Source organism: Aquarana catesbeiana, linkage group LG01 (genome assembly GCF_042186555.1).
Source record: "Aquarana catesbeiana isolate 2022-GZ linkage group LG01, ASM4218655v1, whole genome shotgun sequence".
Classification (NCBI taxonomy): domain Eukaryota; kingdom Metazoa; phylum Chordata; class Amphibia; order Anura; family Ranidae; genus Aquarana; species Aquarana catesbeiana.
Genome location: NC_133324.1, coordinates 201,948,829 through 201,962,663, shown reverse-complemented (window position 1 = coordinate 201,962,663; position 13,835 = coordinate 201,948,829). Strand labels below are relative to the sequence as shown.

General features: G+C 45.3%; 1 protein-coding gene across 1 annotated transcript in view; it reads right to left on the bottom strand.

The window, feature by feature from the left end:
* The window catches only part of HSD17B4 (hydroxysteroid 17-beta dehydrogenase 4), a 516,553-nt gene that overhangs the window by 59,064 nt on the left and 443,654 nt on the right, over nt 1-13,835 (bottom strand). Inside the window, exon 22 of the mRNA XM_073624673.1 lies at nt 13,269-13,407. Within this exon, the coding sequence (XP_073480774.1) occupies nt 13,269-13,407 (139 nt within the window). The remainder of the gene's footprint in view (nt 1-13,268; nt 13,408-13,835) is intronic.

Here is a 13,835-nt window from a genome sequence, read left to right as displayed (position 1 = left end):
ACAGCTCCGCCCAGGGGGCGGTCCCTCTGGCAAGAACCCCTCAGCCTGCTTCCTGCAGCTCAGTACGTCAACAAGCAGTATAACAAACTAATAGGAGGGGGTGGGTGCTGTGTCCGTAAATGAACTTCAGAGAAAAGGATTTTACGGTGAGTACAAAAATCCTATTTTCTCTTTCATTCACTGATGGACACAGGTCCATTAATCTTGACCGTAGGGACATCCCCAAGCAGTGTCATAACGAGGGGTGGGAACAGCAAACATAACTTCACCCACAACCAGAGGTGCTCCCCAACGGAGGAGTCACCACCTGAACCAACCACAGCAGAACTTGCAGTCAACATATTCATCAGAGTGCATTGACAATCAAAATGTAACTTTCTCTAACAAAAGGAAAGGGTGTAAATTGCAACGATTACACGGCCGCCTGCAAAACTTTGCGGCCAAAGCAGGCATCCGAAGATGCATTTACATTAACTTTGTAGAACTTTGTAAAAGTGTGAACGGAGGATCAAGTCGCCGTCTTACACACCTGGGAGACTGACGCTTGATGTCCGGAAGCCCAAGAGGTCCTAACTGCCCTGGTGGAATGGGCCGTGACAGGAAAGGGGGGCACCTGCCCCTTCAAGGCGTAAGCCTGGACCACAATCTCTCTGATTCACCTGGAAATGGTGGTCGATGAGACCACCAGCCCTTTTTTTGGACCAGCCACCGAAATGAACAGAGAATCTGACTTCCGGAAGGGCCGACACAGAGATGGTAACACAATGTCGTCATTGAGGTGGTAGGCCGAAACCACCTTCGGCAGAAAGGAAGGTTGCGGACGCAACACCACCTTATCTCTGTGGATAACCAGATAGGGCGACTTGCCAGACAAGGCCTCCAGCTCAAAAACCCTCCTGGCAGATTAATAGCCACTAAAAAGACCACTTTCTGAGAAAGAGTCAACAAAGGAATTTCCCTGATGTTTTTCAAATGGCGGTTTATGAAGCGCTGATGGCACCAGGTTCAGATCCCACGGAGTTAGGTGTGGACGTACCCCTGGAAAAAAAACAGCCAAGGCCGATATCTGTCCCTTGACGGTGCTCAAGGCTAACTTTTGGTCCACTCCTGCAGCAGGGTCCAGGCCATGGAATAGGTGCTTGGGCGCCACCCCATCTCCTCACACATGGAGATATAAGCCTTCCACGTACGATGGTATATCTTCAGGGAAGAAGATTTTCGTGCCCTCAGCATAGTGGAAATTACTGAGTGCGACAGACCTCGGTTCCTTAGCACCTGGCTTTCAACAGCCATGCCGTTAAAACCAGTGATGGTAAAGCAGGATGGAGTATCGGACCTTGCCATAGGAGGTCCTCCCGCATCGGCAACCGCCAAGAAGCATTCACCACCAGGCGTACCAAGGACGCCAAGGCCAATCTGGGGCAATCAGTATTACTGGAATCCCTTCGGCCTCCACTCTGCGGAGCAGACGGGGTAACAGTTTGAGCGGAGGGAAGGCGTAAATCAGCCGGTACTGCTCCCATGGAGCCACCAACACGTCTGATGCATCCACCCAAGGATCTCTTGTCCAGGACACTGACCTCCGCACCTTTCGATTGAGCTGAAAGGCCAGAAGGTCCACATCTGGTGTGACCCACCACAGGCAAAGAAGCCTGAACACCTCCGGATGCAGAGCCCATTCTCCTGGGTCCAGCATCTGACGATTTAGATAGTCCGCCTGGCAGTTTTCTACTCCCGGGATGTATATGGCCGACAGGGCCGGTACATGTCGCTCTGCCCACCCAAGGATGTGAGCGACCTCCCGTGCTGCAGCCAAGCTTCTTGTTCCTCCTTGATGGTTGACATATGCCACCGCCATGGCGTTGTCTGACTGAATTCTGATTGGATGTCCTTGTAGTCTCATCGACCATGTGGAGAGGCATAGCCTGATCGCTCGAAGCTCGAGCACATTGATCGTAACTGGGATTCCTCCCTCGACCAGATGCCCTGGGTCGATTGTACTCCCAATACTCCACCCCAGCCATTAAGGCTGGTGTCCGTTGTGATCACCGTCCAATGAAGAGGTAGGAACGATTTCCCGGACCGAAGGGCCGGAGATCTCAGCCACCAAAGAAGAGAGTCCCTGACTAACTGGCTCACCCGAATCTGCCGATCCAGGGATAATAGAGATTTGTCCCATTTGGACAATATCTCCTTCTGCAAGACTCTGGTGTGAAATTGGGCGTACGGAACCGCCTCAAAGGAGGCAACCATAAGGCCCAGAACTCGCATGCAGAAACGCAGCAATGACCACCTGCGGTTCCTCAACAGCTTCAACGCGGTCCTGAGAGTCTGCAGTTTGTCCGAAGAGAGAAACACTCTCGCTTCTATGGAGTCCAGCAATAAGCCTAGGTACTCCAGACATTGAGTCGGCACTTGTACCGACTTCTTGAGGTTCAACACCCATCCAAACTCTTGTAGAGTGTGCATGGTGATCGCCACATCCTCCCTTAATTCTGAGGCGGAAGCTGCTCTCAGAAGGAGATTGTCTAGTAACCCACGATTGCGATCCCACGTTGTCACAACAACGCCAATACCTTGGTAAAGACTCGGGGTGCTGAAGCCAGACCAAAGGGGAGAGCCACAACCTGGTAGTGGTCTTCCCCTACTGCAAATCACAGAAACCTCTGATGCCTGAGGCATATGGGTACGTGCAGGTATGCGTTCTGGATATCCAGACACGCCAGGGAGTTCCCCTGATGGAGTGCAATGACTAAGGAGCAAACTGATTCCATTCTGAACCTCTGTACTTTCACAAAGCAACTGAGGGCTTTCAGGTCCAGGATTGGACGTACCCCCTTCCTTTTTGGGGACTACAGATTGGAATAGAACCCCTGAAACCTTTCTGTTTCTGGAACAGGCACTATCACCCTGCGGCTGAGCAGGTCCCTTACTGCCCCAAACAGGGCCTCTCAGCGAGCCGGGAGTAAGGGTATGCTGGAGGGAAAAAATCTGTTTGGTGGCCTGAAATCAGTTGGTTGGGTTGCCCAGTGAACTGCAAACTCCCGAAGGCGACCCCCCACCCGTGTGTTGGGCGGGGGCCAACCTTCACGCGGTAGCACGCTCGCTCGCGGGCTTGCGAGGCCAGGGACGCTTCTGTCCCTCAATAGTCACCCTGTCGGACTGGGAGCGTTTACCTGAGGTCCCGTGTGGACGAAAAAGCCTCTTGAGCGGAAAAGGAGGGCCCTTGCCTGTGGCGTGGCTCCTTACCCTTCCTGGACTGTGGGAGCAACGTGCTCTTCCCATCTGTGAAATTCTTAATAATGTCATCCAGCGAGGCTTCAATAGCCGCTCACCAAGGAAGGACAAATCCGTCAGGGCTTTTTTAGATGCCTGGTCCGCAGACCAGCATTTCAGCCAGATCAGGCGCCGCAGCACCACTGCTGATACTGATGCTCTGGAGAGCAAGGGAAGTGTATCCAGGGCCGCATCACTGACATACTTAAGGCCGTGCACCAACTGGTCTGCTAGTTCCACGCAGACTGGAGGAGACTGCTCCTTCTCCAATTCACGGTGCAATAGTTTTGCCCATTCAGTAAGGGTCTGCGACACTAATGCCGTTTCCAGTACCGGTCGTAGTGCTGACCCCGCTACCGTAAAGATGGACCGGGCCACTGCCTCGGCCCTCCTGTCGGTAGGGTCCTTACATGTAGGAGTCCCTTCTACCGGGATAGTGGTTACTTTGTTTAACCTGGATACTGGGGGGTCCACGACTGGGGGGAGCCGATGATTTTTTAAGAAGGCTCTCCTCAAAGGGGTAACGCACCGCCATTCCTTTTGGAACCGAAAAGGTCTGTTGCAGGCTTCCCCATTCCTTCTATATGAACTTATCAAAGTAAGTCAGATACAGAAAAACCTTAGGTGTACGGGCTGGCTTAGGGGACCCAAAAGGGACCGCCACCTTGGCAGAGGATCCTGCTGCATCCTGTATTTGCAGGGTATCACGCATGACGATAAGTGCTCCAACTATCGCTTTTTCCTGAGCGGACCCGGAATCATCCTCACTGTCCGATCGGTCCTGGTCAGCGTGCTCTGACACATCAGAACAGGGGCCGCCAGTCACTGCGGGGCCCAAGTCTGAATCAGAGCTCTCCCCGGGGGGGGGGCAGGGGCCGTTTCTTACCCCCCTTGCACCCGCATGCCCTCCACCCTGGCAACGAACGTTCCAAGGACCGCCGACAAAGCGTCCAAAGGCACTGCACTACTTGCAGGTGAGCCGGTTGCAATTGCAGGGAGGTCTGGGGAAGAAACGCCCGCTTCTGACGTCATGCTGACCCACCCTGTCTGCCACCCTTCGGGACTTAGGACAAGGTGCTCAATCCCACCCTCCTAGCTGCTACAGACTGAGGGGCCCCCAACGCAGGACTCACCACCCTGACCGAGTGCTGCGCCGTGCTGCTGCTGATGGCTGTATCCTGTGTCAGCTCACAAGTGTCCAGGAACAAAAAATGAGCTCTGAGGCACAGGAACCAGCGCTGTGGAGAAAAAACGCGCCAAGGCTACAGGAAAATGGCCGCCGCGCGCCCTGTACAGAAAGAAAAAACACAGGGAAAATGGCCGCCGAACTCCGAGAAAATGGCCGCTGACCATGCTTCTCACAGAGGCTAACAGAAAATGGCCGACGATCACTGCTGTACACAGAAAATGCATAGATAATGGCGGTGGTCAGCGCTATAGTGGCAGCACATGCAGAGCCCACAGACATCCAGAGAGACAGATGACAGCACAGGGACACAGACAGCCAGCGCAGCCCCCAAAAAAGGATCAGATCCCCCCGGAGGACCCCTGGCTCAGATACACACACCGCACTACAGCCCAGTCATGCAGCATCCCCCACAGGAAGGGGGGGAAGCAGGGACAGGGAGAGAAAAAAGGGAGAAGAGGGACCCCCTAATCGACCTCCCAGGGAAAGCCCAGCTGCTCTGTCTTGCCGAGACAGGAAGAGTTGTACTCACCATCCAGACAAGCTGGAGGCAATCCCATCACAGACCCACACCCGAGCAGTACGGGGTGGCTGCGGGCCATGGCACACTGTGACAAAGACATCCATAGTATGTGCCCCGGAGCATTGTGCTCACCGGCCGCCCCTGGAGCCTGAGGGGCATGTTGTGGCCAACCCAGCGAGTAGCTAGGGCCTGCACACACTCGATGGCCAAGCTGGGGAGACTACAAGGATCTATATTATCCAGCCTGTCACCCAGCCGGCTGTTGATAGAAGATCACAGGATCTTAAAATCTTGCGCAAAAAGACAAAATTCCAGAAAAAAATCCCCAGGACCAATGGTCCCAACAGGGAGCCTAGGTCCTTCACTAGGCAGAAAAAAAACTGAGCTGCAGGAAGTAGGCTGAGGGGTTATTGCCAGAGGGACCACCCCCTGGGCGGAGCTGTACAGTTCTGTTGTTTTTCACATGTAATATATGTTCTGCCTAGTCCTCTCCTGAAGGTGGCGTAATAATCCTACGGTCAAGATTAATGGAGCTGTGTCCATCAATGAACGAAAGAGAAAAGTCAATTTGGGTTTAAAGGCTGTGTGCATGACTAATGGATCAAAAAATGGTGTTTGAATGTGTCCATCTATGTTGCTCTCCAGCCACAGGTTTTCCAAAATCTCAAGCATAGCATCATTGGGTTTAATTTGGGAATTTTCCACTGCCTTAACGCATACTTCATTACTTGCCTTTTTGTGAATAGCATTTGGGTTGTTGGCATAATGTTGTTTTAATACTAAAGATCTTATAAAACGATGGAGATCCTTAAATTGGCTAAATTTATTTGGCCCTACTGGAGAAGAGAAACTTGGACCTTTTTGGAGTAATGTATATTCAGAGGGGGTACGATTGTATGAGGACAGATTGTAAATTTTTATTGTACTGGCTATTTCATTAGCTCTGTTCGTTCTTTTTTGTTGATTCTTACATCTTGCTCCTCCTCCGTCCTCGTCTAATTTTCTTTTTTCTTTCTGAGCTCCATTTGGAGGTGACATTTGAAAAAGCTTATTGAGGGGGACGTAGTTTGGTATGTGCTAACTGGTGAGCGGGGTTTGTCTATGCTATCTTGCGATTTGGGCCGTGCGCCTAATATGATGTATGTTTCAAGATCTCTAGACAATGGACTGAAACTATTATGTATAGGTACATTAAATCGTAAAGATGTATTAGGAGATGGCAACGAAGTAGCCGGGGCAGTAAGGGTGGATAGAATGGTCTCCCCATCAGGGGAACTCATATTGGATGAGGATGGAATTGAGTCTATATTGATAATGACTGGTGTATTAGTGAGGGGATGACTGATATTCTCCATTGTGGGTAATGAAATGACAGGGGGTATAGAGTTAGAGGTAGGCCCTTGGTGAACATTATGTGTAACCTTATTTTGGTGTGTGGGTGAATTCCTGTATTTATTATGTCTGGACTTGTTTTTGTCGGAAGTATTTGGTTCATCTTTTGGTTTTAATTTTTTGGAAAGAGGCATACGTGTGTTATGAAGCATTTGACCTGGGTCGTCATGGGGGGGGACGTCTCCAGTCAAATACTTGTCCATTATTATAATCAAAAATATCACGTTCTAGTTTGTTGGTTTTTTTTTTTTTAAAAGGCTAACCTCGTCCTTTTCACATTTTTGTTTAGGACTTGTAACCATTTTGTATATAAACAGGAAGAGCTAAACTCTTGGATTAAAGCTTGTTTTTCTTTAACTTTTTGTTGTGCTGCCTCTAATTTTCTTTCTCTGTTGGACCAAAATTTTCATCCATTTCATTGTGCAGAATTCTGCTAATAATCTTCATTCTTTAAAGAGGTCCTCATCCAAGAAACTACACTGCTTCTTAATCCGAAGGCCTCTTGGAGTAATCCCTAATTCAAGATATGTTTTAAGAAAAGCTAAATCCCACCATTGGGTATGTTTGTATTGTATCACATCTTGTACTTGAAAAAAAGGCTTTCCTCATGCGAATTTCAAAAGCCTCGGTATGGGGTAGATTAGTGGTAACTGGGGTTTTAATACCTGAACTAATATTGTGTGTTCCATTGATGTCTATATTATCAAATATGGCTTGAAGCCTGGTTGACCCATCTGAAACTATGACTGAAAAACAATGTGGCGGGAGTTAATTATGAGAAATTGAATCACATTACAATAAGTATATGGACTTAACTGTCTTCTTAATTATATGTATAATATCACCTTGAGCAATGAGGTGTTAACGGCATCAATTCCGCCCCTCTGTTCTGCCCCCTTTTTCCCGCCCTTTCCTGGGTATTTAAACAATAGGGTTGCCTGTTCCCGTGACTTTGAAAAAGCGCATTCGCACGAAATGTGTCGTCATGGCAACCCTCCTGCCTGCGGTTCGCGCTGGTTTCCCGGGGACATTTCCTGCTCCACCATACACCCCTGACACATCGACTCCCTGTGGATCTATCTAGGGAGAGTGTCTCATCAGTGCCGATGGTCCGTGTCTCCCCCTCCACATCCATCTGCCTGTCAGTTTGCATAGCGTTCTGCTTTGTGGAGAGCGGTCCGTCACTCTGACCGTAGCCGCTGCTACCAACTTCATCCACCAGCACACCATCCAGACCACACAGGCCAGCGGATACACCATTCGGAACAGGACCTCTAGTATAGAGGGATTATTGGCGCCCCCCTAGCTACACTGTTTCACCATTGGTCATCGTTAGCTCCTCGTTGCTCCGGGAACCCCCAGTGATACCGTAGGCTCATTTAATCTTACCCATTTTCAATACAATTCATTACATGTATGTGGATTGTTTGTCTATTTTTTTAATGTCATGATGATTATTCATTAAACTTGTCCTGATACACTAACATTACCCACAAGGAATATTTAATTCAACCCATCGCCTGCCATTCATGGTTCCTGCCAGTGCTATGTCCACCTAACGTTACCCACTGAGCCCTGACATTGTTTTGTCTTGTTGCCATCCATACTCCAAGTATGGTTATTGTCCAGCTGCACTGGAGATAACAGATAATTCATTATCATTTAACTGTTTCTACATTTCTTCACATGGTGTACAGTGGAGCGATGTTAAAACTTTTGTTACTCATCACCTGTTGTAGGGCAATTAAAGAGATAACAGTGTGCATAGCCAGTGTTTTTGTGTACTGTGTTAGGTGCTTTTACTATAGGAAGAGATGGATTTTGTTCCCTGCTTTGCAGACATCCAGTGCCCAGCACCCTGAGATCAGCTTCTGCTGGGAATAATCACAGAAGTGTCACGCTCCCTGCAGGCAGAAGTGCAGAAACACACATATATATATATATATATATATATATATATATATATATATATATATATATATATATATATATATATATATATAGTGTAAAAACTGCTATCAGGTGGTCTTTACGGCTTGTTCAGGCCAAATTGGCCCAAATGATTTCCTTTACTAATTGATGCAACCACTGTCAGCATTGTATAAACTGTATATAGCATAAGCTACAGATAGTATTCAGTGCTGTGTCCTTGCAATAGTTTGGAGACTTCCTGTCTGCTGGTGGAACAAAATCAAGTTGGGCTGATTGCTGCTCAGCTATTCAAAGAAAGCCTTGTAATTTTATCAATTAATAACTCAATAAGTCAATAGAAGCCTTGTATTCACTGATAAAAATTCAACACTAATTCCCCAAAAATTAGGAGCCTGTGTAAAATCTACATGAAAACAGAATGCAACGATTTGCATATCTCATATTCACAATAGAAGATAGAAAACATACTGAGGAAATGTACAATTTTAAGAAAAAAATATAAGGTCATTTTGAAATTGAGTGAATTGTGTAGCATCCCCTCTTTTAGCAACAATCTGTAAATGTCTGGAAACTGAGACCAGTTGCTGGCATTTTGCGAGAGGGGAATGTTGTCCAATTCTTGCCCAATATAGGTATCTAACTGCTCAACAGTCCTGGGTCTTGTCATATTTTTTTATTTCAAGATGTGCCAAATATTTCAGTTTGTGAAAGGTCTGGACGGCAGGCAGGCCAGGTAAACACTTGGACTCTTCTACTACAAAGCCATGCTGTTGTCATAGATGCAGTATGCGGTTTAGCATTGTCCTCCTGAAATATGCAAGGCCTTCCCTGAAAAAGATGTGGTCTGGATGAAACATATGCTGCTCTAAAATTTGGATACATCTTTCATCATTGATGGTGCCTTTCTAGATGTTCAAGCTGCCCATTCCATCTGGAGGACGCGGCACCCATGGTTGCCAAAAAGAATGTCAAATTTTGATTCCTCTGACCACAGAACAGTTTTCCACTTTGCAACAGACCATTTAAAATGAGCATGAGCTTTGGCCCATGGATCATCAGAAATTGAGTCTTCCTTCCATGATAAAGCTTTACCTTGCAATTTCTGATGGTGTAGCAAACTGTTTTAACAGGCAGTGATTATTGGAAGCATCCCTGAGCCCATGCAGTGTCCCTCACATAATCATGCCTGTTTTTATGCAGTGCCGTCTGAGTGCAAAAACCACAGACATCCAATATTGCTTTTCAGCTTTGTCATTTGTGCATTGCTCCAGATTTTTGGAATCTTATTATGTACTGTAGATTATGATATATTTAAAGTCTTTGCAATTTTACTTCAAGGAACATTATTCTGAAATTGTTCAACAATTTTTCAGATCGGCGAACCTCTGCCCATCTTTACTTCTGAGACATCCTGACTCTCCAAAAGGCTTTTTTTTATACCTAATCATGTTACTGACCTGTTGGCAAATAACCTAATTAGTTTGGAAAATGTTCTTACAGCTGTTTTTGGTTAGTGCCACTTACTTTGCCAGCTTCTTCTTGCCTTGTCTCAACTTTTTTGAGACATGTAAAATTCTAATAGACGTTATTTTTCTCTTAAAATGGTACATTTTCTAAGTTTAAACATTTGATATGTTTTCTTTTTTCTATTGTGATAAAAATATGGGTTTATCCGATTTTCAAATCATTGCATTCTGTTTTATGTAGATTTTACACAGCATCCCAACTTTTTTGGAATTGGGGTTGTACAAGGCTTCCTGTGAATGGCGGAGCAGCATTTAGTCTGACTCGATTTCGTTCCGGTGATGATATACCCAATTTATACAGCACTGAAAGCAAATGCTTTGGGCCACCTTGACCAAACATCTGACTGTGGAGATGTAGAACTACAAATTTTTATTGCATGGTATAGATTACAGGGTATAGATAATTAATCATCAATGATTTCAGTCTGATAGTAAATATGTTAAGAGGATAAATGATTTTTTTCTTTAAAGCGTATACGTTTTTATAGGACATACAGTATACTACGGATGTTTAATAAATATTGAAAATAAAAGGACTGCTTTACAATCATTGTTTCATACACTAAAGATCATTTTTAGGTACTCTAGAATTCAGCACTGCATTTTTTTTCTCTGAAGGTCACTGGATTTCATGTAAGGTTAACAGTTTGTGTTAGCAATTTTGTTGGGCTGGAAAGGTACAGAAAAACAGAAGCACCAACAATCCCTTCCATGCCCCCTTACCAACCCTCTCAATTCATTCAGTTATGCCAGCCCCTAACTTGCAGGTCCAAACTTTCCCCCTCTAAGGGCTGCAGCCTCCCACACAATCTGTAGTCCTGAAAACTAATGCCCTATAGATTTGAATAGGACATACCTGTACTGCAGAAGAGAAGCAGTTGCAGTCCAGCAGAAGTTTTTATTGGCTAAGCTGCAGACCGCACAGGGGACCGCAGCCATTGCAGGGTACAAGTATGGACCTGCAAGGGGGGGTGGCCCAACGTAATATATTGATGGGGCTAGGGGGATTTTTATACCAAGGTGAACTGCAAGCAAAAATCACAATAACATTTGTTAATGCTTTGGTAATACTGGAAGGAATTATTCTAGTCTAATACTCTTTGTTTATCCACCCTTGTGAGACTAGCTTTTTATAATTCAGTAGAAATTCATTTCAAGCAATAAATACATTTAACACACACAAAGAAAGGAAATCAATGACAATATGGAATCGTACACCATTTCTCCAGAATTCTTCCTTCCCTTACATATATCTCTCTCCAGTTCTAGGCTCAGGGATATTTACAAAGTATGCCATAGCTGGAGTCATCATGCATGACGGCAATGATCTGAAGGGTCTGTACGGTTTCTAGCGCTGTCAAGAGTTGAGTCTCAAACATCTACACAGAGCAAGGAGGAGATGACAAGTCACAGATTAAAAGACATGGGGCACAGCTGAGCAACTGATTTAATAATGAAACAGGCCTAGCAGCTAGGCCCAAAGGATAATGATAAACACTTTTAGAGAGAAAGCCTGAGAGACTTTATATTTTAGCTATGTTTTTAATCTAAAAGTGAGCCTGGAGAAAAGCGACAGCAAAGCAGCCTAAACCTATCAAGATTAGTAAATTCAAAACAACAAATTTCTGTTGTCAGGAAGAAAACGTAGCTGAAAAGTAAGACAGACAAAGGGACACTGTGGTATGGAGAACATATATGAAAGGTACAGTTGCCTCTCTTCATTCTGTTGTGGTATCACCAAGGATACTGACGAACAATGAATTACAGCTCATGTATGAAATACACACACACTACAATATGATCTGTGGATGACAACACATGGCTAAATCAAACACCAAAAACAGAGACATTCAAGGGTAACCACTTAAAAGCGATTAGTGCCTCTAATCTTAGAGGGTGCTCCATGTCATACATAGAAATTTTCCAAAGTGAAATCTCCTCCCCTCCTGGTCACTCCTTTACTGAGTAAGAAGAGGAAAGGAAGGAATTATCAGGTGTATATCTTCAGCTTACTGCATGAGAAGCATGAAAAACAGCGGCCATATTTTCCAAAGAGACAGTCTAAATGTAAAAACAGATCACTTAAAGGAGAAGTACAGCTGAAGCTCGTTTGGCTGTACTTCTCATGTGGATCACAGGAGTGCAGTTCGTTCTGCACTCTTGTAACCCATTTTCAGCAGACAGTGAGCTAAAGCCCGCTGTCAGCTGACGTCAGACTCAATCCAGGCAGGGGTATGATCGCGTTGGTATCCACCCACAACTCTGGACCGGCACCAGGATCAGCCTCTTGTCTCACTGAGACTGAGCCAGCCACTCCCTCCACAGCCCAGTGCTTCAGTGAGTGCGAGGGGAGGGGGCCAGAGCAGAGAGCCAGTGGCTGACAGTCACCAGCTCTCTGCTCATGGAGCTCTGAGAACACAGTGATCAGCGGCCTTTGATCGCTTGGTTCTCAGTCTTCGAGTCTTCAGTCGGTGGGGCACAGAAGCAGCATCAGACCAATGCTGCATCCACCTAGGCAAGTATGATTTGTTTTGAAAAAATAAAAAGCCAAACTTCTCTTTTAAATGGTGTTACTTTACATTTAGGCATACAGGTGGTCTAATAACTATAACTCCTCTAATAATTCATATGATGACATGTCCAAGACTGAAAATCTGGACAAATTTGCTCAGTATAAGGTCTGAAGAACTAACAAATAACCTCCACAGATCAAACTTAAAGATAATGCGATAAGTTGAGTTAGGAATTTTAAATGATCCCCCACTGCTCCACAGAAATAACACATAGGGATCACACAACTTGAACTTAAGCATGTATGAAGGTTTTCCCCCATGGCCAGATTAACTTCTAAATGAACAGCTGTTATCTTTTGTCTAAAGGTACCTTAAGGCCCATTTCACACTGGGGCAGGGGTGGCGTCGGCGGTAAAACGGCACTATTTTTAGAGTACCAACAGAGGTCTTGCATTAAACTGTACAGTGACATGCCGCATGTCTAATGTTTCAAAACAAACAGAAGCACTTGACACAGAAACGTGAAGATTTATTTTACTATAGGCAGTGTGTATGCGGCAACCAATGATGCCACAGACTACATAACAAATGCACACATCTTACTCAGGTGCAGGTAGGAAGGTTTGTAAGGTCTTAAGATTTAAAGGTAACGAAAGCGGGCATGTGGCTTGCAGGATGATTAGAGCACATTAAACTAAGAACATTCAGAAAAAGTGGTGAGCTTGACTGGTCTTATCTAGCACACCGCAGATATCACTCCAATGCTCTAAAAGTCAATGTCGCTTATTTTTTCTAAACAGAAAAAATTGTGTATATAATTTAAGAGACTATAAATGCAAGTCTCTGATATCCAACACACATGCATGATAAAATATTAGTGGCACACTAAAAATGATTTATTAAGTTAAGTTGAAACTCACTCCACTGTGCAGCCGTCTTGCCATCTTTGGTGATTTCCCACTGGAAGACTGCATTGACTTTTTTAACAAGTTCATTCCCAACATCTTTAATGCGACGGCTGATTTCTTCAAAGACGAGGTCACTTTGCAGTTCTGTGCCCTACAAAGCAAAAGTCATCAGCTAAACAAACCATTAATGCAAATCCAGCAATCATTCATTATGACAGGTCAAATACACAAAACTGTAAGACAAATAAAGATTCAGTATGTATTAATGTAAATCATATGCAAGTGCCATGCAGCGGACTACTGCATTTAATAAATTATATTATACTACATTCCATATAACTGATTATTAGAATAAATATCTGGCTGCAGTACTGCTGTGGATTATAAAAAAAAAAATCCTCCAGTCAATACAGTATGTATTTTGTATGTTTTGGATACAAATGGACATACACCACTAGACCCGCTGGGGACACCAAATTTTGGCCCCAAGGCAACATCTGGCCCACAAGATTTGATCCAGCCCGCTGCTCAGGTTGCCAACTGTTTCTTAAAAAAAGGGGGTTGTCCCTTATTTCAAGT